This window comes from Morone saxatilis, unplaced genomic scaffold, assembly GCF_004916995.1.
Source record: "Morone saxatilis isolate NCDOM2014 unplaced genomic scaffold, NCSU_SB_2.0 Contig12, whole genome shotgun sequence".
NCBI classification, from domain to species: Eukaryota; Metazoa; Chordata; class Actinopteri; family Moronidae; genus Morone; species Morone saxatilis.
Genome location: NW_023339674.1, coordinates 24,735,309 through 24,759,147, shown reverse-complemented (window position 1 = coordinate 24,759,147; position 23,839 = coordinate 24,735,309). Strand labels below are relative to the sequence as shown.

General features: G+C 40.5%; 2 protein-coding genes across 3 annotated transcripts in view; one reads left to right on the top strand and one right to left on the bottom strand.

Moving 5' to 3' along the window:
* slc1a7b (solute carrier family 1 member 7b) overlaps positions 1-6,436 on the top strand; it is a 28,710-nt gene extending 22,274 nt beyond the window's left edge. Inside the window, exons 3-10 of the mRNA XM_035653803.1 lie at positions 471-513; positions 634-865; positions 969-1,068; positions 1,810-2,043; positions 2,844-3,038; positions 5,115-5,249; positions 5,431-5,530; positions 6,176-6,436. Coding sequence (XP_035509696.1) covers positions 471-513; positions 634-865; positions 969-1,068; positions 1,810-2,043; positions 2,844-3,038; positions 5,115-5,249; positions 5,431-5,530; positions 6,176-6,436 — 1,300 coding nt within the window. The remainder of the gene's footprint in view (positions 1-470; positions 514-633; positions 866-968; positions 1,069-1,809; positions 2,044-2,843; positions 3,039-5,114; positions 5,250-5,430; positions 5,531-6,175) is intronic.
* Positions 6,437-10,470: 4,034 nt separating this feature from the next.
* podn (podocan) lies at positions 10,471-23,336 on the bottom strand. 2 transcript variants are annotated; one of them, XM_035653735.1, is made up of 12 exons: positions 23,131-23,335; positions 22,213-22,294; positions 19,343-19,624; positions 19,120-19,213; positions 17,419-17,483; positions 15,740-15,849; positions 15,488-15,644; positions 15,264-15,379; positions 14,833-15,046; positions 14,244-14,687; positions 13,265-13,413; positions 10,471-11,384 (listed from the first exon to the last, which is right to left on the bottom strand). In XM_035653735.1, the coding sequence occupies exons 3-12, from the start codon at positions 19,604-19,606 to the stop codon at positions 11,228-11,230; spliced, it is 1,770 nt and encodes a 589-aa protein (XP_035509628.1). In that variant the 5' UTR covers positions 19,607-19,624; positions 22,213-22,294; positions 23,131-23,335; the 3' UTR covers positions 10,471-11,227. The 2 variants fall into 2 exon arrangements, with proteins under 2 accessions (XP_035509628.1, XP_035509629.1); XM_035653736.1 differs by lacking the exon at positions 22,213-22,294 and having other exon boundaries at positions 23,131-23,336.
* Positions 23,337-23,839: the final 503 nt, after the last annotated feature.

Here is a 23,839-nt window from a genome sequence, read left to right as displayed (position 1 = left end):
GCAAAATCAATCAAATGTAGTTAAATAATGCTTGATAATTGAATATGCTTAAAGAAAAAAAAACAGCGTACACCACTCACATCTTTCTATTAATGGGTTTTAATTTATTGATTTATTTTGTTACAAAAAGGGTGGCAGTTAATTCTCAAAACAGCAGTCTCAGATTGATTCTTAGTCAGGATGGTGATCCCCCTTCACAGCCCTGTATGAAGGGGGAAAATAAGGGGGAAAAGGGGAATGAGTATATTTCAAGCTTGTTATGCAAATAAGTTATTGGTCTTGTTAAAAACTGACTTTCAACTGACTTTTGTTGGAAAAATGTTATCAACATAAATTGACTGAATTCATGAAGTAATTGGGCTTATAAACACATATACGCAGTTGGCCCACGGGCAGTAGTTTGGACAACCCTGGTCTAATTGCTTGCTTTCTTTCTTGTTGTTTAATAAGTGTACATCTTTGCCTTTCAGCAACATGTTCCCATCCAACCTGGTCCAGGCCACATTTCAGCAGGTAATGCCTATGAGGTCACAGAGTACTTTCAAACACAAAGGCTCAGCTTTTTGTTACAAGTCCGAACTCTTAATGCATGCTCTTAATTTTTCTGCTTCTGTTCCCATCCCCTGGCAACAGTATCGAACAAGTAGCGAGTACATTGTGAAGCCCAAACCGACGGTGAGTCAGGCCCAATCAGAGTCCACCACGCGGCGAGCGCTCATCTACGGTATCCAGGATGATAATGGAACTGACATCCAGAACTTTGCCCTTGATCTGACTCCACCTCCTGATGTACTGATACGCACGAGGGAAGGAACAAGCGATGGAATGAATGTTCTTGGAATTGTTATTTTTTCCGCCACTATGGGTAAAGACTATTATGGTTTACCGTTTGGCTTCAAGTTGAACTTATCCTTGAAAATGCTTTCACACTTTAATTATTTTAATGATTGTGCTGTATGTTTTCACAGGTATTATGCTGGGAAGGATGGGGCCAAATGGCAGCGCCTTGGTAAACTTCTGCCAGAGTCTGAATGAGGCCGTCCTGAGAATCGTTGCCATTGTCATATGGTAATGATTTCTTTAAACATACTATTTTACTTTAGGAAGCTATAGATGGGTTTGCCGTTTATAAATAATCTTAGCATATGAAGTTCCTGCTGTTTGCTTGCTACACAAGTTAGGAGCACCAAGCATTGTGTGGAGCTGTAGGTGTGGATTCTAGGGCTCCAGCCCCAAATGTTTTCTCTCAAGCCTCAAATCTTTTAGGTTTTTGACTTCAACTTTGTGTCTTTTCCCCTCAGTCTCAGAGTGGACCAGAAAATCAGCTGAGCAAAAGTTCTATTACTGGGGGAAATATCGCCCAAAAAACGCAAAAGGCCCTAGTTGGGCCAGTGTTTGGTTTATCCATTCTAGGCTACTGTAGAAACATGGCGGTTTAACTTGGCTCCCTCCGTAGAAGAGGAACAGCTCCCTCTCTAGATAAATTCACTCTAAGGTAACAAAGGCACAACAATACTTCAACAATTCAGGTGATTATACACTAATGAAAACATACTTATTATACTTGTTATATGTCAGCCAATAGCAGTTAATAAAAGAAATATTTCATACTGTACCTTTAAACCTGATATAATTTTCTCATCAGTGTCTGATTAAAACTCTTGCTCTGAGTTGAAGTGAGGTTTTCTTCTTGGGATACTACTTTTGTGATGCTTAAATTTGCTTGGAAACTTGTCTATAGGTCAACAGATCTAACAGCTGTCTAACTTCTACATAAGACTGACTTTGAGCTACTCCTCGTCCTGCCAGGTACTTCCCATTCGGCATCGTGTTCTTGGTGGCCGGTAAGATCCTGGAGATGAGCGATCCGTCAGCAATGGGGAAAAAGCTGGGTTTCTATGCTGTCACTGTGGTGTTTGGTCTGGTGTTGCACGGCTTGTTCATTCTACCCGCCATGTACTTCTTCATCACCAAAAAGAGCCCCATCGTTTACATACGGGGAATTCTGCAAGCCCTGCTCATCGCCCTGGCAACCTCTTCCAGGTGAATGACTACAGGATGAACACACTTTATCATGTGTAGATCAAAATTATATATGCCTGAGTCCTAATACCACATATCCTTTCCTGTCCATTTACTGGAACATTACCCTGAAAAGCCTCAAAGGGATGTTGGGAGATGAGAAAACATCTGGTGCGTGTGGGAAGAGATAGAAATATAAAGGAGCATTCCATGTGTCTGATTAGACTGGCACTTGTGCTCAATTCTGCATATGCGCTGCACATGCACCTGTTTTTGTCGTTTGGGATATAGCTCAGTTGAGACGACAGTGACATTGTTTTTGCATGTTTTATCTTTATTTATATATTTACATTAGCAGACATGTTCACTGTGGTAGATTTCCGACTGGTTTAATTGTCAACCCATGCAGAAATGAATGAGAACCAGTGGTGGCCTAGAAGGAAGGAAAAGCCCAAAACTGAGAACCATAAACAGAGCACCGTGCTTTGGAAAATGCTGCTCAGCAATGTAAAGTTCTGTGATTTGGTAAAAGCACACAAAAACTTTGGTATAGTCTACTGAATTTTAAGATCTTTACATGTGAAATCAATCCTTGTCGAACATCCTGGAGAAGGGAGTGTGTATTCAGTGTGCGGTGCTGGTGACCACAATATTTAGTGTTTTTTTCAGGCCAGAGTAAAAGCCTGCTGCATCCATCATTACGTGTGTTGTGAGCTCAGATCAGCAAAAAGCATCTGCTGCATGATTGAAAGGTTGAATGTCTCTGACCACAACAAACCAGTTGTTTCCCTGACCTATTTGTCTTGTTCTGTCTTCCTCAGCTCTGCCACATTGCCTATAACCTTCAAGTGCCTCTTAGAGAACAACCACATTGACCGCCGCATCATCCGCTTTGTGCTCCCTGTGGGGGCCACCATCAATATGGACGGCACTGCTCTCTATGAGGCTGTGGCTGCAATATTCATTGCACAAGTAAATAATTATGAGCTGGACTTTGGCCAGATCATCACCATCAGGTCAGTGCTATCAACCATCTGTGCTTCTAAGCTCATTAACATGGTAAAGATATCACTGGGATTTTAAAGCAATGATATCAACAGCAATTCATCCTTTACAATGAATAGCAAAAATGCACTGTGCCATATGTATATCTCTGGGTTTTTTGTTTGTGATTTTCTGACCTGATTAGTTACAGTACAGATTGTTATAGACAGTTTAAAATGCTAGTTTAAAACCTGATACATAAACACAGTGAAGAAATAAAGACTGATGATGGATGTAAGGTTTGCTTATGTTATATAACTGTTATATGAGCATCAATAATTACTTTTTGAGTCATTCCTACAATATGTCATTAGAAAACAGTAATACATCAAACAAGGGTGAGCTCGCACAGCCTCCAGAGAAGCCGGTAATTGCTAGCAAAGTCCTGCCTTTCATCAAGCAATCGAAGAAATCACAGTAAATATATTGATGCAGCTAAACCCAGTGTTTCAACATTTCAGCCCAATGAATTGTAATATTCTGGTATATGTATATGTAATATACAGTAGTTAAGGCTTTAAGTAGACAGAGCTGGAATAGCGGGGAATATCCAGGATAATACTCCAGTTACTTAAACCTTGTCTTAAGGGTTCAGTATGCTTCAAACAAAAAAGTGATGTTTATACCTCTTATGAACACTCGAAGATCGACAAAAAACAACAACAATTAATGTGCGTTCCCATCCACCCCAGTAAAACCTCAAACAGTGGAAAACCATTTTGCTTTAACTGTAAACCAAACAATTATACCTCCACCCTGTCCTGGATTACAAAAATATTGTGGAGATGTCCTATATGTGCAAAATTGAAAAACTGCTGAATGAATCACAAACTGTAGTCCAGTGTCTCTTCTCTCTGACCTTCATACCAGGAAAACCACACTACTACGGTGAATCTCTGAGGCTCCCTCAGTGCCTGGCTGGCATTGGGCATTCAGTTTCTGACATGCCAATCTTTTACTGTTGTGTTGTGATATCCAACACCGAAAATGATTTATTTACCTGTAAAGAACAGTGTCATAAGTTAGTAATGCTAAGCTAAAATGTTAATATTGCCACTTTGTCATCACCAATTTACAGAAAACAAAAGAAAACCATTTTAAATAATTCCATACAGCGACTGTAGATTGAAACTATCCGCTTATCTCTCTAAAAAGAAGCATGTGGCCTCGATAAACCCCCACCCCCACACACACACACACACACACACCATCTCTCACCATCCTGCTGCGAGTGGTGGGATCATCCTATCCGCAACCTCTGGACCTGCACATATCCGACATACACCAACATGCAGTTCACTCTCTACACAGCCTCTATTGTTGCATGCTCATAAGACACTTCATTAATTGAACCCAGAGTGTATGTGCTGCCCATTCCCCTCAAATTCTCATAATAACACTGTATCTGTTGTCTGTTGCTGTGTATTCACATTATGTTTGAGACCAATTAAGAATCCCCAACAGCTGACGCACAAAACCCAGAAAGATACGTGGATTATGTTGTAGGAATTTCCCCTTAAGGCCACTATGTGTGGTGAATAGGTGATTATGATATCTTTTAAATTTTGTGAATCATCATATATGAACGTAATTCCTAGGATAATAGGCTGGTCTCTGAAATTAGCACTAAAGTTAGAACATTTTCTTTTTTAATGACTTACTTACTTTAATGGCAATTTTTGTTTTACAATATATGCATCAGTCATACAACAGATGACGTATGATACAGTCTATTTCAAACTGACCTGTCTTGGTAAAATGGCTAAATATTTAAAGGTATCAGTAAATCTATAGGGTTGGAGTACCATGTAAAATATATGGATAGACCATTGCAAATTGGAAAAGAGGAGTGGAGATGTTCCTTTTGTCTTGTCCTTGTGACTTTTAGTTGTACTGTATATTGGCCTCTCATGACATCCCACAGGAACTACTGTTAAGGGTCTACAAACATCAGTTGATAAATTACATAGAGTTCTTTGTTAATGTGTATGTTTATTAAGTGACATCAGGTTTCTCTCTGTAACCATACTGACCTCCTAAATCTCCAGTATCACAGCCACTGCAGCCAGTATCGGTGCAGCAGGGATACCACAAGCCGGGCTGGTCACCATGGTGATAGTGCTAACATCTGTCGGGTTGCCAACAGATGACATCACTCTCATTATCGCAGTAGATTGGGCATTGTAAGTAGCATGTGTGTTCACGTCAATCACTTTTGTCTAACAGATCCAAACTAATCATAGTCAAGCAAGAACAGATGAGGCCCATCTTCGTCACCTTGTCTTCACTTGGCCAAAACATCCAGAAATATTTCAGATCTAATTTCAACTCATGTTCTCTCTAAAATGTCCTCCTCTTCGACAGAGACAGATTCCGCACTATGGTAAATGTAATGGGGGATGCTTTGGCCACAGGGATCATGGCACACATCTGCAGGAAAGACTTCATGAAAGAGGGAGATGGGGTGAGTTTTAATTGTGGCTTAAGTCCTGAAACAGTTCTTCTCTATTACAGTTGTAACAGAATTACACGTCTTTAAAAGGGTACTTCAAAATGTAGTAGGCTGGAGCGATCAAGCTGATCAAAAGTTGGTCTCCCAGTGTGCTGTCAATACAACTTCCTGAAACTGAACAACACTGCGTCATGTTACTATTTTTCTTTCTGTAATTGTCAAGGCTTTTGCCAAATATGCCAAAATAGCAGACATTTAGGAAGAAAAGTCCATGACTAGTGGAGACAGAGTCAAGAAGAAGAAGAAGAGACAGAAGAAAAAATGCTGAGTGCACCTTATAAATGGTTGTGTGTGTTTGAAGGTGTAAGTTACTACACAAAAAACCCATATATTGCTGGACTCGGTCCAGACCAACTAGAATATTTGGCCAGACCAATGGTCAAGTACGAGTGCAAAGACCAACAACAAGTCAGAGACAACAGGAAAAAAACACCTTGAGTCTTCAAACTTTAATGTAAAAATATTTAAATCTGTGGGAAAGGATATAAAATTCTGGCTGTCAGTCAGCTCTTTTTAAACTGTCTATTTATTTCCTGACATGCTTTAATTTTTTCTTCCACTTGCTGCTTCCCTTCCTGTGACCCTGTCGGGCCTTAGGTGCCTTTGATCTGCGAAACCAAACCAGCGATGAACACCCCGCCCCTGATGAACTGTCACAACAACAACGGCAACTACCGGCCCCCTTCCTCAGGGGTCAAACAAGAGTTGATCCCTTCAGACGTAGCCCGGCTGATGCAGCTGGAGGAGGGCGTTCGGCCGCCATCGGAGAGGAAGAAGCCTCCAATTCCCCCGAGGCACCTGAAGAAGGGCAAAGAACACTGCACTATTGACATGAATGGCCTTGAGACCAACGTATAGCCCCCTTTCGGAGTCTGTGTAGATGTGCTGATCAGAACCTTGACACCTCTACCGGTGGGAGAACAGCACGGTCAGGCTCATCTTCATCTTTCAGCTTATTCTGTAAAACTAAGAAGAAAGTCTCACAGTGGGGCAACTGTTGGTTTATGGTCATTATAACAGTGAAATGCTTCCTGTAAGACTGAATACAGTGGAATTTATGACCCCAAAGGACAACAGTGTGATTTTATTCATAAAATTCGTCCTTGGTGTGGACATGCAGCGTGAGCTCACACCTAAACTCTGAGACTCTGAATACAGGTGTGAGTTCTTGCATTGATAAACTGATTTCTATTTGATATCTTCATTTTATATAATTTATAATTTTTTTTGTCTGTGTGCAACATATTAATAAGACGAGTGTTTATTATATTTTATACTACTGCAAGCAACCAGTTGTTTGTGTCATATAAGAGACAAGTCAGGATTGCAAGTGGTTTGAGCTAAGTGATGCAGGAGGCAAAGTGAAATGCCCTAACTGTTTAATTTTGCCTTAACAAAGCTGGAGGTGCTAGGCTTATGGTGATGACAGGTAAGAAATGACTGAAGAAGAAGATCAGAAACGTTACCTTCCCTTAATGTTATAACTTTAATACTTAATTTAATTAAACTTTCCTGGCACTTGAACAGCCTAAAAACAATGACTAATTCAACATTTAAAACCATGTGGTCCTTGTTTATTGGATGAGTTTCTTTTGCTACTAGTTGCAATATGTTAAACAAGATCTGAACATTATATATATCTATAACAGATGAACTTACTTTGGAGCTTTGCTACTGTATTAGTATTATATTAGTATATTTCATCAATATGCACTGAAGCCATTTAGTTAAAGGTTTAGACTTGGATCTTTCCAAGTCTGACTTAATACAACACTCTTGCTATAAATATTCCTCCTGTTCATACTGGCACATTGTAAGTAATACTGGACAAAATCTACTCCTTTGCTTATTCATTCACTCCACAGTCCTATAACAGAATAGTTCGCTCTATAGTGAGCAGAAAATTAAAGATACTTATGAATCATCATCATCATGCAACATCACTGGCAGGTGTAGTGTCACAGTAATGGATGTATTATAAGAACTGGATACCGGATTCAAAAATGGCACCCACTCAATTGAATGAAAATTACTCATCAAGCTTACAGTTGCATTTTAGGTTGCATTAGTGTTTCCTGCTCGGTCCATAGACTTTATATTAGAGGAGGATATCCACATAAAGGTTTGGAAGGAATTTGGCGAGCTGTTGAGAGTCTGTGTGCAAACTATAACATTGCTTCTGGGGGAGCTCACTTTTTCTTTAAAGTAAAAGTAAAAGTAGTAGTTTATGATTTTGCACTAGTACACTTTGATGGTGATGGCTGACTCCCCTGTAATTCGCACCCTGTTGGGAGTTAGTAAAAGTAAATTGTTCTCCAACTATATAGATATAATCCTGAAAAACGGTTATTGTTGCAATCCAACAGTTTTAGTGTTTGAAGTGAAAAAATAAAAAATAAAAAATATATATATATATATATTTAACACCTCCTGTCAGCTGTCATGCACTGCTTACATAGGCAGTGTTTCCAAGTCATTAGGAAGCAGCGTTCACAAATACTCGTTCAAAAAGCAATCTATCTCTGGCTTTAATGAGAAATCCAACCTCTCTCCCTTTTCCTGACGCAGATTCATAATTATCTTTGCTGGAAAATGTGCTTGCAATTGCACTCACTTGCATCTTTCCATTGATTTTGTAAGCACTGACTGCTTTTTGGCCAGTATGATGAGGAGGAATTATTATTGCATGTGAGTATTATATTAAGATACACTTTAGACGTGTGCAATTTCTTTATGATGCATCTCACTTAAAGACTTACAGGGGTCCAACAGTAGGTTTTATGTATTTTGCCACTATCAACCATTTTAGAGTGCTTCTCACTGGTTCTGTGTTCTGATGTGCAACAGGCTGCCAACATTTTTCTCATGGGAAGATAACAGATTGTAATCTGAGATGTGTTTTTTCTTGCTACAGATAGTATTTGAAATATCTGCACTAGCTGCATATCAGAGTCAAACGCCCTGTGTGGGAGAACCTGCTGAAATATTGATCAGATGTTGTGGTGAATGTTAGGAAACACACACTCTTCGTCAGCCTTTTCAAATAATTTATTGCTGTATTCAATGACTGTATATGTGACAATACTGCTGTATGTGAAAGTAACACTGTATTCATAGCAATATAGTGAGTGTAATAGGATGAGTATTTTTAATGTCATATAAAAATATTTGCTATCTTTTAAAAATGAATGGACTGAAGTAGCAGCAGCAGCATGGACTGAAGCTTCAGATATGTTGAAATTGCATTTATGTTTGGAATATTTCATTCACAAGCGCATGGCAAAAGGATAACATAAAAATGATGATATCCACAATCACCCACACTGTAGCTGTATTACTGCTTTCCAAAATAATTGCTGTCATTCCAGTTCCTCACTGGCTGTCTACCTGTCACTTTTCTACACCTGCATGATTTGAGAGTAGTGCTGCAACAGTACTCTTAATTTTATTTAATTTGCTTTTAAAAGAAAGGTTATCTAAGATAATTTTAATTATGATTCATTATTTGAATGATTTATTACGGTAAACTACTTAGAATTTACTGGCTTAAGTTACAGTCCTTAAAATGGGTTTACTGATGGTAATTTGGTGCAATTTAATAAAATAAGTTCAAAAACTTTGCTTCAAAATATGACGCTGTAGGTATCCCTCTAGTATCATTTCTGGACGGGCCCACCGCCAAAGTCAGGTGACGTAGTATAAAGAGTGAGAAAGTTCCCATATGGTGATGGTGGTGGACGGATGGCTCAAACAAACACAGGACTTTAACATAGGAGGCCACTGTTTCTGCCCCTGCAGGGGGGTTTCCAGACTTTTTTGATTGGGGTGGCACAAGTGGGGGACTGACTTATGCAGGGGTGGCATGAAGTATGTCTCAGCTTTCCAATCATTCCCAGTGTATGCAATTCCAGTACTGTTGAGTATGCAGAAATATTCAAATACACTAGGCGTAAATTACAACTTTTCTTTTCTTCTCTTTCTTTGCTATCTTTACAATGGGCAGTAGCTCAGTGTGTAGGGACTTGGCTTGGGAACCGGAGAGTCGCTGGTTCAAGTCCCACAGACCACAATATGGAGTGTGGACTATTAGCTGGAGAGGTGCCAGTTTCACCTCCTGTGCACTACTGAGGTGCCCTTGAGCAAGGCAACCTAACCCCAAGAAACTGTTCATGGGGCGCTGCTAACGTGGCAGCCTTTCACTCCACCATCTATCTCCCTGTTTGCATGTCCACAAGTGCATGAAGTGTTTATTTCAGGTATAGAAAAAGAGTGAAAAGAACAATTTCCCCTAGGAAATAAAATTCCTTCCTCCCTGTTAAAGGGTGGCCATTGATGGCCAAATCAGATTTCAGCAACCTTCCTCTTTAACGGCCCTAGTCCAGCGTGAAATCAAAAGTAAACAACTTTGACGTTTTGGAAGTAATGCAGTACCTAACAACTACTAACAATGTTTGTGCCTAACCCTTTACCAAACTGCGACTGATCATACCGTAAAAGCTAACTGACACACGTATTATTGTTGCTAACCTACCACAGAGCCCTGACATCAGAATGACTATGAATCCTACAGACGAACTCATATGAAGCAGACGGCCACGCCAAGTACCAGTATTATGACCAGGATGAGACTTCAAAATGATACACAACACTACTGCGACAGCAACGTGTGCTATTAGCACGCCAACAAAATCTTGGACAAAACAGATCAAATGGTTCTTTCCAGTACAGAAATATGTGCCATCAAGTCAAGATAGCGTTTCTTATACCCCTTATTGATTACAGTTAATTTATTGGGTAATTAACTAAAGAGCAATTGCAGTAACAAAAACAAATGTACATAGTAACACGATTGCAGGAGCGTAGGAAAAAAATGCGGGCCATAACCAATATAATATAAATGGATATATTGAACATTTTAAGGATTGTAACTTTAAAGCCTATCAAATGTTTTTTCTATATCTTTAGGAATTGAATGCTTGAGGTTTTTGGATTGTTGATCTAACAAAATAAGCAATTTTAAAAATCACTTCAGGGTTCTGATGGGCATCATTAATTACTCGAAAAAGATTAATTGATAATGAAACTGAATTGCTGCCCTATTTTAGATTACTTGTTGCAGTGTTTCTTTCAACAGGCGTCGTTGGTTACAGTGGAAGTCAGACTGTTGTATCTTTCCATACTTAGTGTTAAAACACGAATTGTTTCACAGTATTTCAAGTAAAATCACTTTTTTGAGCCAGGGAAACAAGGCAACCGTTGTCAAAGTGGCAGAGAGAGACGCAACAACATCTGACCTTTTTCACTCTGCTTATATCTTTGGTACTGGTTCTCTGACATTTACATGGGAAAATTTCACATTGACCTCTTGTTCATTTTTTTTTTAGAATAAAGCACAAAAACACAATTAGACGATAGATATTGCATCTCAACAGTCAAAAACAAATATTAGCTCAGATATAAAGATATGTCACACTAACCAGCCCAAAAAATGGAAACTAAAGTAACATCCGGTATCCTGCACCAGAAATATGTAACTGAGCCCAACACAATAATGGACCTGGGAACTGACATTCACAGGTTCATTCCCGTTCGCATGCCCTTTCTGTCCTTGACACATTGCAGTCCAATGTCAGTTTAGTTGAGCCTGTCTTATGTTTCTTGCTCCTCCTCCATCATTTTATCACCCTCCACCTCCTCTTTTTTAAATGGGAGGTCGGCATTTCCTGTGCTGATGTCCAGCACTTGCAAGTTGGACAGGTGAGCAAAGGAGCTCTCATCCACAGAGTCCACAGACAGGCGGTTGAACCTTAAAAGGAATAAAAAAGAGGAATGTTTGTAGGGTGACAGTTGACAGTTGATCAGAATTTGATCCTTTTGATTACTGGGGTTTGAGAGGCTAAAATCAAAAATGAGATGGTTAACAGACAGCAGGTGACATTTACAAATCACATCTGTCAAGAGGATCAGGCTTCTGACAGCTTCTCTCAACTTAGGGGTCAGTGCAGTGGGACTCGTTTGTGGAGCACGTATGCCACACTGAATCAAACACAGTTGCAGGTGTTTTACCTTGAATCTACTGCATCTCCTCTATCAGTGAAAATGCTTGCAGATGTTGCCCATGAATTTTAATAACTAGCCCACATGCAATGCAAATGCAATTATTAAATCCTCATTCTATTTCCCCCACTGATGCAAGCATTCCAGCGGCTCAAAATTGGCTCAGGCCAAAGGCTCCCATCTGTAGGGGGATTTTGGTTGAGGAAAAAATAGTGGCAGCAGCTGATATGAACAACATGAAGAGCACAACAGCCTGGAAGGGGTCAACGCCTGTAAACAGGAGCCATAAAGCAGCAAGGTTGAGGTCAGACTGAAAACCAAATGGAACAAAAGCTTTGAAAGTGCTTGTCCGAAACCTCTTTAGTCGCCTGTCTGACCGCTGCTTTCAGCTGCAGTGCTTGTGGGTATAAGCCTGCACTATGTGGAATAAACCAAAGTGGAAAATTTGCTGAATGCACAAGTTAGAGGAGATGGAGAGATTAGATACCACACTGCAGTACTCTGCAAAATGAAGCTCAGTTGGACTGTCCAACACTCAGTAAATTTAGTTGATTAGTAACCGGACACAAAGCATATTTTTATAAAAGTTTATCACAAGGTTTACCATTATGAGGTAAAACCTTATTCACATAACGCAGTGTAGACTATAATTCTTAAGATTAAAATTATGTTTTGACAGTTCAAACTATGTTGTGAAAAGTTAAAGGTAGGGTTTGAAAGTTTCAAACTAACATTTCAACATCTATAATATCAGGTTTGTACTCATTGTGTTACAAAACTGTAAATGAAGAGTTTGACATTTTGAATAAACACTTTATTGGCACAAGTTTGATAAGAAGACTGATCACACTCTCCTGTGTGTATGGTAATTATAAAGCTATGGTCAGCAGCAGGCTAGGAAGTTTCTGCACATGGCCAAGAAATACTGTTGTTTGCTGCTAAGGTAATTTTGTTACCTTTGGACAGAGCCAGGCTAGATGTTTCCCAGTTTCCAGTCTTTTTGTTAAGCTACGCTAACCAGCTGCTGGCAGTAGGATCATATACCATACAGACAAATAAGTACATATCCCAAAATGTCAGACTATCACTTTAGAGTTTCTGAATACAATTTGAAGTCCGACACAACTTCATATATTCAACAGACATTCAACCTTCACTTTTGTCTTATGCTCTGTGAATGGGATCTTTTCTCAGATCCTTTAACAAGAGTAAAGAGTGCAGAAATTGCCTATAAATTCACTCTGGGCTGATTGTAAAAATATGTTTTAAAAAAGAGGCCCTGAGCACTGGTGGACATTTCCCAGACTGGCAGCTGCTCTTGTGGCGCAGTATAAACAAAAGCAACAATTTCCTTACAGCCATTCTTCGGCCGCTCTTGCATAATCATTTCCTGAGTGGAGATCAATCCAAATGTAAAAGAACCACCAGGCAGATTTCTACAAAGCCCTGAGGATGGTGCTGAGTGTCATTTTAAGGCATATACCCTCCTGCGTGTGTTGTGCAGCTACTTTGAAGTAAAACAGCTTGCGCAAACATTTGTGTAGGATGCATGAAGAAGATCAAGGAGCCAGTACTGAGATGATAACTATAATCTCCTGGTTTGTAAGAAATGGATTGTGTGTCCCTTACCGAAGGAAGATGCCTTTGATGTTTGGAGTGCCTTCGAATGCAGAGGCAGGAATGCTGGAGATGCGGTTACTTTGCAGGTAAAGGTATTCCAGCGACTCAGGCAGGTCAGAGGGGATGTGTGACAGCTGGTTGCCAGACAGGTCTAGAGTCTAAAGTAACAAGATGCAAGTAATGAACATAATGAAACCTTTTCACTAATCTGTGTGACAAATTATTTTCTTTCTACTCTATGCTCTGCTCATACTTTTATATATATATATATTTCAGTAGTAATTTCAGTATCCTGAAATAATAGCTCTTTTTTATACATGTGCTGGCTGGCTTGATGCAGGTTGACTCGCTTCAGCCAAGCGTGGCAGGGATTTACTTCTCCATTGCAACAGGGCTACCCCCTTGAAGGTGTGTTTTTAACTGAAGACGCACTTGTCTTGAGTCGATGATGTTCAACAGCAGCACCCTCTGTAGCGCTGTGCTACGGTTGTTGGTAGCCAGATACTCATGAATTTTCAGGCTGTTACAATTTTGCTTGCCATCTTCTGAAGGAAGAAGCTACTATTCAGTGTTTAAAGAGAATGGCAACAGAAACACGAAGAAGGATCAATATTGTGCTTGTTTTCAAGTGCATGTCACTGGTGCGCTTAGTTACTATTTACTAGTTACTAGTAATGGAAATCCAAATCAACGTGCCATGGTTTGATCCAGCACGGCCAAAAGTGCCAATGGAAAAGTCCTATAAATTTGGGCGCTACTCTGGCGGTGATACTTAATACACATATTATACTAAGAGTTCAGAATTTACCAGGTCTACACTGGTACGTACTGTTAGCAGGAAATAGCAGATAAAACTTCTGCCCTTATGCCGAAGAATACCGAAGAAGATTGATGCAAAACACATCTTAAGTTCCTGCAGTGGACAAGGGCTATAAAATGTCTTGCACTAATATCTGATCTGTTTATTCCTCCCCCAGCCCACACTCACTGTGAGTGCACTGAGCTCCATCCAGGCTCCCTGGTAGACTGAATTTAGTTTCAGTTGGTTGTTGCTCAGGATGAGCTTTCGTAGCTTCTCCATGCCCGTCAGTGCACCGTCCGGTATGGAGTTTAGCTGGTTGTTCTTGATTTCGAGCACCTGCAGACTGCGGGGAAGACCTAGGGGCATTGAGTGAAGGCTGTTCCCTGACAGATCCAGGGTCTCCAGCACACGCAGCTTCCTGAAGGCCTCGCGGTGCAGCCTGGGGCTGGTCAGCTTGTTGTAGCTGAGGTTGAGCTCAGTCAGGGTGTACAGCAGGGCCAGGTCATTGCGACCAATTTCAGCAATTAAGTTGTGGAGTATCATCAGTGTCTTGGCCCGGCGAGGCAGCCCCCTGGGAACCCGCTCCAGCAAGTTGTTGTACATGTGGAGAGTGTGCAGCTTCTTCAAGCCCTAATAAAAATGCAAATGTAAAATGTCCATATGTCTTAATCTGTCAGATGCTCACAGCAAAGCAGCTGAGCATATCATCTCTCCTGGTCTCTTCTTACAATTGAAAATACAAAATGAAAAGCTCAGTTATCCTGTAAAAAAATACCTGGAAGGCAGCCGGGTGGATGGAACGTGAGCGGAGCTTGTTATTGTGGAGCAGCAGGTACTCAAGGTTTCGGACAGAAGTGAGAGCATCTCCAGGGATGCTGCGGATGGAATTCTTCTCAAGATGTAGCAGCACTAGATTGCGAGGCAAGCCTTTGGGGACCACGCTCAGGTTGTTATTTGACAAGTCCAGACACTCCAGGCTGCTTAGCTGGCTGCCAGGAGAGAAGGATAGGAAGTCATTAAATCAGTTCTTAGATCCTGTACTTTATGCTTTCTCTTTGATGCTGTAACAGGATTAATCACATCGTCACTGTGGAGTATATGCTTTTGTCTGGTTCACACTTTTTTTTACATGCCTTTTACACAATGGCATCAAAATGTCACAATATGCTAACGCCTGGGAGTTTGTCTTTGAGGATTGTTATCCACCTGAACGTCCCGTTGTCCATGCCCTCATTGCTGAGGAGGTTGTTCTGGAGATACAGCTCTCTGAGGTTGCGCAAATTGTCAAAGGCCCCTGCTGGGATTTTCTCCAACTTGTTACTCTGTAACAACAGGAGCAGTCATTATGTTATCATTGTCACTGTATTCATGAATGAGAAGATGTACGTCATCCACGTAACATCTACGTGCAAGCTTAACAGGTGCTGGACCTTAAGATGAAGACGGTAAAGGGTGGGGGGCAGATTCTTAGGGACAACCCGCAGGAAGTTGCTGGACATGGTGATGATATCCAGGTTGTCAGAACCATTGAACATGTGATCAGGAAGCCCTGCGTCAGTCAGCTTGTTGTTATGGAGATACACAGATCTGGAAACCATGATCAAGGGACATTGCCATGTGTTAATAAATTAACATAATTCCAGGAACGAGGGGTACATTTACACAAACACACACATTCTTACTTCAGTTTTGGTTTATGGCCAAACGTATATGGGTAGATCCTTGTAAGTTGATTAGCAGCAAAATCTGCACTGACCAGAGAGGGCGGTAAGACTTTTGGTGCTGAGGTGAGCTGCAAAAATAGGAAAAGAAGCATGACAGGACATTGCTGTGCAAATATATGATTACATTGACATAAGGAGGATGGGATTTTATTGAGACTCTCTTCAATAATAGCATTAAAATGAACTCTAATGAGCAAATACTGAATGTACATAGTTTACATCCTGCCTCCTACCACCAGCCAGTGTTTCTTTCTTGTAACCATGATTACCTTTTTCCCTAAATTATTATTATTATTTTTTTTAATCAAGTCTTTGATTAGACAAAGACACGCTAGCATCAGGACAGGTACTTGGACAGTTACAGACATGCAGACAGAAATTTGTGGACAGATGTTCGCACAGAGCCTACACGCACAATGAAATTAAATTTACGTGACTCAGACCCTAGCAGACCCTTTGTGTACTTTTCACGTAGCGCCACCAGAAGGTTGACATTATTAGTTCACAGTGAAACGTATCAAATGGAATCCCCAATAGATTTAGCAGACATTCATGTTCCCTGCAGTGTAAATTGTCATAATTTTGTTGACTTTTCATCTTGCAACATCAAAAACTTCAATTTGAATAATATTTTGGCCAAATTCCTCCAAAACTAATGACATTCCAATCCTCAGCTGTACTTTGTGTTTAGTGCTAAATAGTGACTAGCTAACATAGAAAACAAAGATGCTGACCATAGTAAATATTATACCATTAAACATCAACAAGTTTATACTGTCATTATGAGCATGCCAGCATACTAATGTTCTTAGCATATTATTAGCATCTAGCTCAAAGCATTGCCCTGTGTATAGTCTTATAAAGCTGATAGGGTGGCTGTAGACTTGTAGTCTTGTTTTTAACCATGCATGATTACTAAATTTAACCAAAACCGTAAGCATTTTTTGTAATTTGCCATATGGAATGTTTTAAAAGACAATTTTACCAACTATTTTGTGGTTTTAATATTTGCTTCAATACATACTACTCTCCAAAGAACCAGATATTTTTCAGTTCAATACAAACCAGACATGCTGTATGGCTAGCTGTGCACAACTTCATAAAAGCAGGGTTTTTCCTCATTTTTGTTACTCCTACAAGGACCAGTGCTACATTGTACAAAATAGTAGGGAATATAGAAATCTGGGAAGCACTGGTGAGATTAGATGTTCATTTAGAGCTCTCTCCTTTATAACATGGTTTATGGATTAAAGCAGCATGGGTGTCTTTGAGGCTTAGTGAGCACTTAAAAATCCCCCATTCTTCCTGTATCCCATTTGCCTATTCATCCCTGTGAAGGCACAAACAAATCTGTCCATCCTTTCTCTCTCGTTCTGTCCAAAAGGGTCAGTAACATTTTAGCTCTGACCAGCTGGCACAGCCATACTGGAAGTGATTACAAGCATAAGCTCGCACAGAGAGTATGAGAGGAGACTGCCACCCCTCTCTGCCAGCTGGCACTATCTCAGTCTATCGGGAATAGAAAAAAAATTGTCTAAAATTATTGTGAGATGGACACAAGAAAGATAAACATTATGTGAGCAGATTTGAGGTCAACATTTAAGAACAAATATTTGAAAGTCTGGTGTATGACTCACCTTGTTATTTGCCAAGTATAAATAAGCCAGCTGTTCAAGCATCTCAAAACCTTCATCTTCAAGGCCTATAAAGAGAAAAACATGCCACCATGAGCCAATATTTAATAACACATTCTGAGTGTGTCTGTGTGTGTGTGTGTGGTTGTCATCAAGGATACATATGAAAATAATCTCAAATTACAAGAAGATATTTTAAGTAAAATTGACTGAACACACCAGAGGCTGTTTCTTCATCAGGACTGATTATCTCCTTTAGTTCTTTAAAGCTAGACTGAGCAGTGGAATGCCAAATGACTTGTTTTTACTCTGAGCTAAGCAATGGTTTCACTGTCCAAATGCACACCAGAGATGTAAATTCACTGCTTCAGAAGGTTTTCAGTTCAGTGCAAATTATGGCAATTCATGGGGTTATTTTGTTCAAAACCAGGGTTATATAAGCATTGTTTATAAGGCTGATAGCTCAGCAACCACATAAATATTGTTCATTATCATTATTGATTAACTTACTACTCCGGTCAGTGACACTGATGATTCTTGTATACTCGGTTCAGCCTGATGACTCAGTGTTAAAGGTCCAGTGTGTAAGTTTTAGTGGCATCTACTGGTTATGTTGCAGATTGCAACTCTCTTGCTTCACCCTCCCCTTTCAAGTGCAAAGAGAAACTACGGTAGCTGCGAAACGCACAAAAATCGTATACAGCCCTATCTAGGGCCAGTGTTTGGTTTATCTACTGTTACAAGATGGCCATGGAAGGCAACCTGCAGCATCTGTATATAAAGTAATATTAAATCCTTGCCAAAACGTGGTGCAGACCCTGACACTCTACAGTCGTATCTGTGAATGACAGGAAGCACGTTTCAAACATATCCATGGGTCTGTACTGTGCTACATTGTAGCCAGGTACACAATCTCACCATATGGAGTCCTCACACAAACTCTTTTCCAATGGAGGATTATGGCCTCATGTTGGTCTGTGAGGGGTAGCATTACAACAAAATGCTCAATTCACAATGATCTGGGAAACTGCAGTTAGAGCTTGAGAAACATTAGCCAGCGGTGACCACAGCTGGCCGGGAAAACAATAACCCACCAAGCTATCTGTTCCTCTTGGCAGCACTGTTAGCCAGAATGATAATGACCAACTGGCATTCAGCCACACCTCTAGAAACAACACAGTTGTTAGAAAAGGTTTGACGTCTGCTTTGTAATTTAACATTTATTTTGAATGCTTTTGTGAACACTAGATGCACAACTGGGGCTTGACATTTTTTTAAAGACAAACAAAGGCTTAACCAATGCCAGCAGGAACAGGAGGGCAGATTGCTTTGCAGAACTTGATCTAGAGCAACACTTTTTTAAAAGCAGAACATGAATTGGGCAAGAGTTTACAGTAAGCAAAACAAACTGCCTTTGCTCTGCCACTATTGTTTTTATTCGAAAAAACTTTTGCTTCTATAAAAATAAGTAACTAACTCAATATTGACACACACCAAACAACAACTCTTCTTTTAATAAACATCCAATAGGCATAATTACTTAACAAACTAAAATTGCTCGAAATTGACCTGATGAGGCATGTCAACACAGACAGACAAACCACATTTTTTCCCACAAAACAACCTTACAGACATGTCTGTAATCTGCTCCCCCGCTGTACACTGGGTTCCTGCTAGGTGTTTAGATTGTTTTACAGTGTTTACCATCCGTGGTAAGCCAGTTGTTTTGCAGGTTGAGAGTCTCGAGCTGATGCAGATGGGAAATGTGCTTCACTGTTATCTCCTCGATTTTGTTGTTCTGGCATCAGGGGAGCAAACACAGAGAGAAAGAACAATGTCAGACGAGAGTTTTGCACTGGTTTAAGCAGAATTACAAAATGTGGAAGTGTATTGTTAATGTCCGTGTGTGTGCAGTTGTGTGAAGGACCTGTAGAGAGAGCTGGCGGGTTTTGTCAGACAGCTCAGCGGGGAACTCTGTGAGGTCGACTCCGGCGCAGTCCACTGCCCCCTCTGCCGTACAGCTGCACTCTGCCGGACATTCGATTAGCTCGGATTTCGATCCCGCCGTTGCGATGTTTGTCTCTTCCTCCTCCTCTTCCTCTGCTTCAAGAGGGGCCTGGCAATGCACCAATACCCAGGCCAAGAGCAGCACACTCAGGCCCTGCAGGATGGAATGCTTGGGAAAGGCCATGTCCACTGCTGAGCTCTCCTGTTGCACAAGCACATGGGCAGTAAAGCAAAAAACATCAGGTCACAGTATTTTGTTCCTGGAAAGAGGACGTCGTTAAGCCTACAATCTGCTACTTTTTGGCCAATAAAGCAGGTGTTTTTTAATGGCTTTGTTGCTGCTTGGTACTGAGCAGGTGTACAGTGAGTGTTTAGAGCTTTTTCCTTGAAAAACGCCTGCTGTAGCCAAAAACGTCACTGACAAGAGCGGTGAGAGTGAACCAAAAAAGTAAAAACCAAATCAAACTTGTATAAGAAAGCCAGTTCTTTCTGTCAAGGCTCAAGAGATTCATCAAGGTCAAACCCAGGTCAGCAACTCAGCTATGAATATCTGCAACTGATGTGGTTTAAAACACACTCCCTGATTCTGTTCAGATGTTAAATAAACATAAAAATTCCAATTGTTCCTCCCAGCTCACTTTTGACATTTTAAAACTCAGCTTAGTTCACAGCTGGGATTCAAAACACCAGCAGAAAGCTGGAGACAAAGGTCATTTTTTGAGCAGAAGAAAGGTATTTTGTCAAAAAAAGCTGAACATATTGCTTCTTGTCTTGTATATTCCCTATGTCCAAACCGTCTCAGAGCTTGTTGTGACGAGAGGTTTTGAAGTGTTTTGGGGGGAGGGTATCTCATCCTAAATGACATCCTGGAGGGTGAGAAAAGAAATCCTGCTTCAAGGCAAAAAGCTGTATATGGCTAACCATAAAGGAGCACTGCAAAGATTTTCAAAATCAATTTATAAGTCACAGGGAGTACTACTTAGTCTGTGAAAACAGCTGAATAATGTCTTCCTGGCTCTGAGGGAGACAGGGACCACCGGGGGTGAAAAATATTGGCATGGAGATCTGTGTGCACGAATCACAGTTTAGGGAAATTCAGAATTTCTTTAAAATTCTTCAGACTCTCTTTCTGCTTTTTGTTTTATAGTTCTGACTGGCTGATTGTCACTCAACAGGCCTTTTTCATGAAATACATTTTGAGGTGTGAACCGGTCATGACGTCACCCATTGGTTTGTGGAGTACTGCTTTGAAGCCTTGAGTTTGACATAATGGCTGCCCGCTGCCATGTTGGTTTTTTGCAACCAGCTGCTCTGACGTACTGCGAGTTGAGCTGGATGGACCCACTGAGAATGACCTGTCAATCACAAGGTAGCCCTAAACGCCCTATTCGCCTAGTCCTATATTCTGCTTTATCATCTATTTTACCCTAAATGGAACCATAACTTATTATGCTGTATGGAAGGAGCATTGAAAGACTGAGACCAAAGTCGTGTAGTTTTCTATTACATTACAGATAATAGAATAGTGGCCTTTAGAAAGAATGCCGGTGTTCCGCATTGGCCTCATTTCACAGAACCAGAAGTTCCGTCCACTATTTATTATACAGTCTATGCTTCTTAAATGTCACAGTAGGGAAATGATCAAATAAATGATGGCTGGATTCTATTGATCTGCTTCAGTTTCAGGGTCCTGGTATTGTGCATGCTGGCTCACTGTCCTGGCCTGATAGGACGGACACTTAAATAGAATGGAGCCATCATTAATGTTATTAGTAACACCTGTGCTTTTCTTGCTATGACAAGTCAAAAGGTCTGCTGTGAACATTATGTGCAGGATAGAGGAGAAGACAGGTGTTACAGTATTCTATTTTTCAGACACTGAAGACATGCTTTCATTCAGTGGATATAAAAAACAAGTGACAATACCTTTACACCGTAAGCCCCCAGCCTCTTTAGCCATGCTAGCAGCGTTCCTCAAGGGATGGTAGAGGTGGGCCACAACTTTAGTCCAGAATGAAATGTCTCAAGAACTATTTGATGAATTGAGAGGATAAATCTGACTGACTTTGTCGATCCCTGACTTTTCCTCCAACGTCAACATCAGGTTGACATTGGAGGAAATATTAGGGGTATTGTCCAATACTTTGTAAGCCTGTGTTACAAACAGTGTACGAGGATTTTTTTTTTTAAACCAAGCAGAGAATATTTAATGATAAACGCTCTTTAGTGGCATTCTTTATCTCTCAACTTCCCCCACCTTATGTAAGTGCAATACTAAATTCACTGGAGTACCCCTTTAAAGGACCAGTGTGAAGGGTACAGCCATAGTGGTGAAATTGCAGAATGCAACCAACTGAATACTGTTGACCATCCACGTGTGTAGAAGAAACTACGGTAGCCTTGAAAATAACAAAAAACACGAAGCCCCCTATCTAGAGCCAGTGTTTGTTTTGTCCATTTTGGGCTTGACATGGTGGTTCAACGTGGCTCATTCTAAGGTAACGAAAACACAACGATTCTTGATTTTATACTCATTATACACTAATGAAAACCTTTAAAAAGGTCAACAGTAGATTTGCAGATTTTGCGGCCACCATAATTTAACCCTTGTGGTTTTAGGTACAGGTAGATGCCACTAAATCCCACACACTGGTCCTTTATAGAAATACAAATACACTACTTAATGTATAGTATTATTATGTACTGCATTATTTCAATTCAAATCTTTCCACCCCACCAACACTGCAGGGCCATTTCTGTATCTGTAACTGATTTGGATTGTTTACGCACCGGGCCAACAACAAAAGACAGCCGGCTCTCTGTCCCCTCTCTCTGCTGTGTCTGAAGCTTCAGTCCTCACCAACTGCAAGGGCTAATTTGAAAAGAGAACACATGCATAACCCTTGACAACAGTGTCTCTTTTTTCCCAGTTAATTTCACACACAAGCATTCATAAAAAAAATCAACCATTTTAAAGAAGGTCAAGCCTTCAGGTATTGATTAAATAAAATAATACGAATCTATAGCCTTTTGCAATAGTATGACAAGCACAGAGACAGCAGTGCTTATGTGAGGCTTGTGTTTTGGTAAAGCAAGAAAAGAAGCCCTTTCAAAATTTCCATCAATGTGGAAGAAATATTACAAAATGCGGGCACTCAAGCCAAACTTCTGAAAGCCATACGTCAGAAGAGCTTTTTCTGTTTGTCACACTACAATAACTACCGGAGAGACTGTGGCACACACACACACACACATACAAGTGCACACACACAGAAAATCCACACAGCAGCATGCATGCATACACCCACAACAATGAAAAATAAAAGCCTGTGCACTTATTGTAAGTATGTCGACCCTGACTAGAATAAAAACATCATATCATCCAGGGGTCAGAGAGGAGTTTAAAGCTGCCACAAAGTCAACAGCACTCTCATGTTACCCTGTAATTTAAAGTGGCTTGAAGCGAGAATAGTCTCTATTAGCAGAGGTGCTGAGCATTTTTAGTCATCAGCTGAGCAGAGGTCGTGAAGTGGCTTTAAAGCTGTTAAGCAGTCCAGATCGTCTGAAACACACATGCCAAGACTGCCATGCATGGATGAATGACGCTGACACTTAAAGCTCAGTCTAAGCTCCATATAACGTAACAGCCAGCCATAAAACATGCAGCAGTAAAGTCTGCGAAAGCAACGTTCTGGTCCACTACTTTACCTCTTCCGACCAACGTTTGCTGAAACGCACTCAAGTCTGGCGTCCAGTCCCAACACAGGCTGTCCCATAGCAGGCGAGGAGTCACACAAGCCACACCAGATACCCTCCAGATGTGTAAGAGAGTGGGAGTGGGAGAGGGAAAGTTAAGAGAAAGAAAGGAAGGGGAACAGGCGAGAGTGAAAAGGAAGGGAGTGAGTAAGAGAGACAGCTCTGAACCTGAATGCGAGCCAAAAACACAAATTCTTTCCTTTTTTCTCATATTTTTTTCCCCAAGATTTGACTTTCCCCCCTCTATGTAGCAGATCTTTCCAGTTTTAACGTAATAAGTTGGTGTTGTGATAACTTGGCGTGCTGGAGTTTGGTAAATTTTCCTCTGGATTCAACAAAATCTTTCCAATGCCACATGATTCAAGGGAGATTACCATCATAGACTTGGGATAAAGAGGCCTGATCACTTCAGATAGATATGGTGGGTATATCTTGGATAAAACAGTCTTATTCTCCAACATACACTCAATCTCAAACCTCGCAAGTGCAGCAGATTATTGATAAAATATGTTAACAAGCTGAAAAAAACAATCCGTGCCTCTATTTGTTAATATGTTCAGAGATAGTTTTCATTTGTTGAAGGGACAGATGAGTTGTCTTAAATATCCCAGTAATAAATTAAAAAGTGGAAGACAAGCCTGCCAAAAAGGGAAGACAGGAT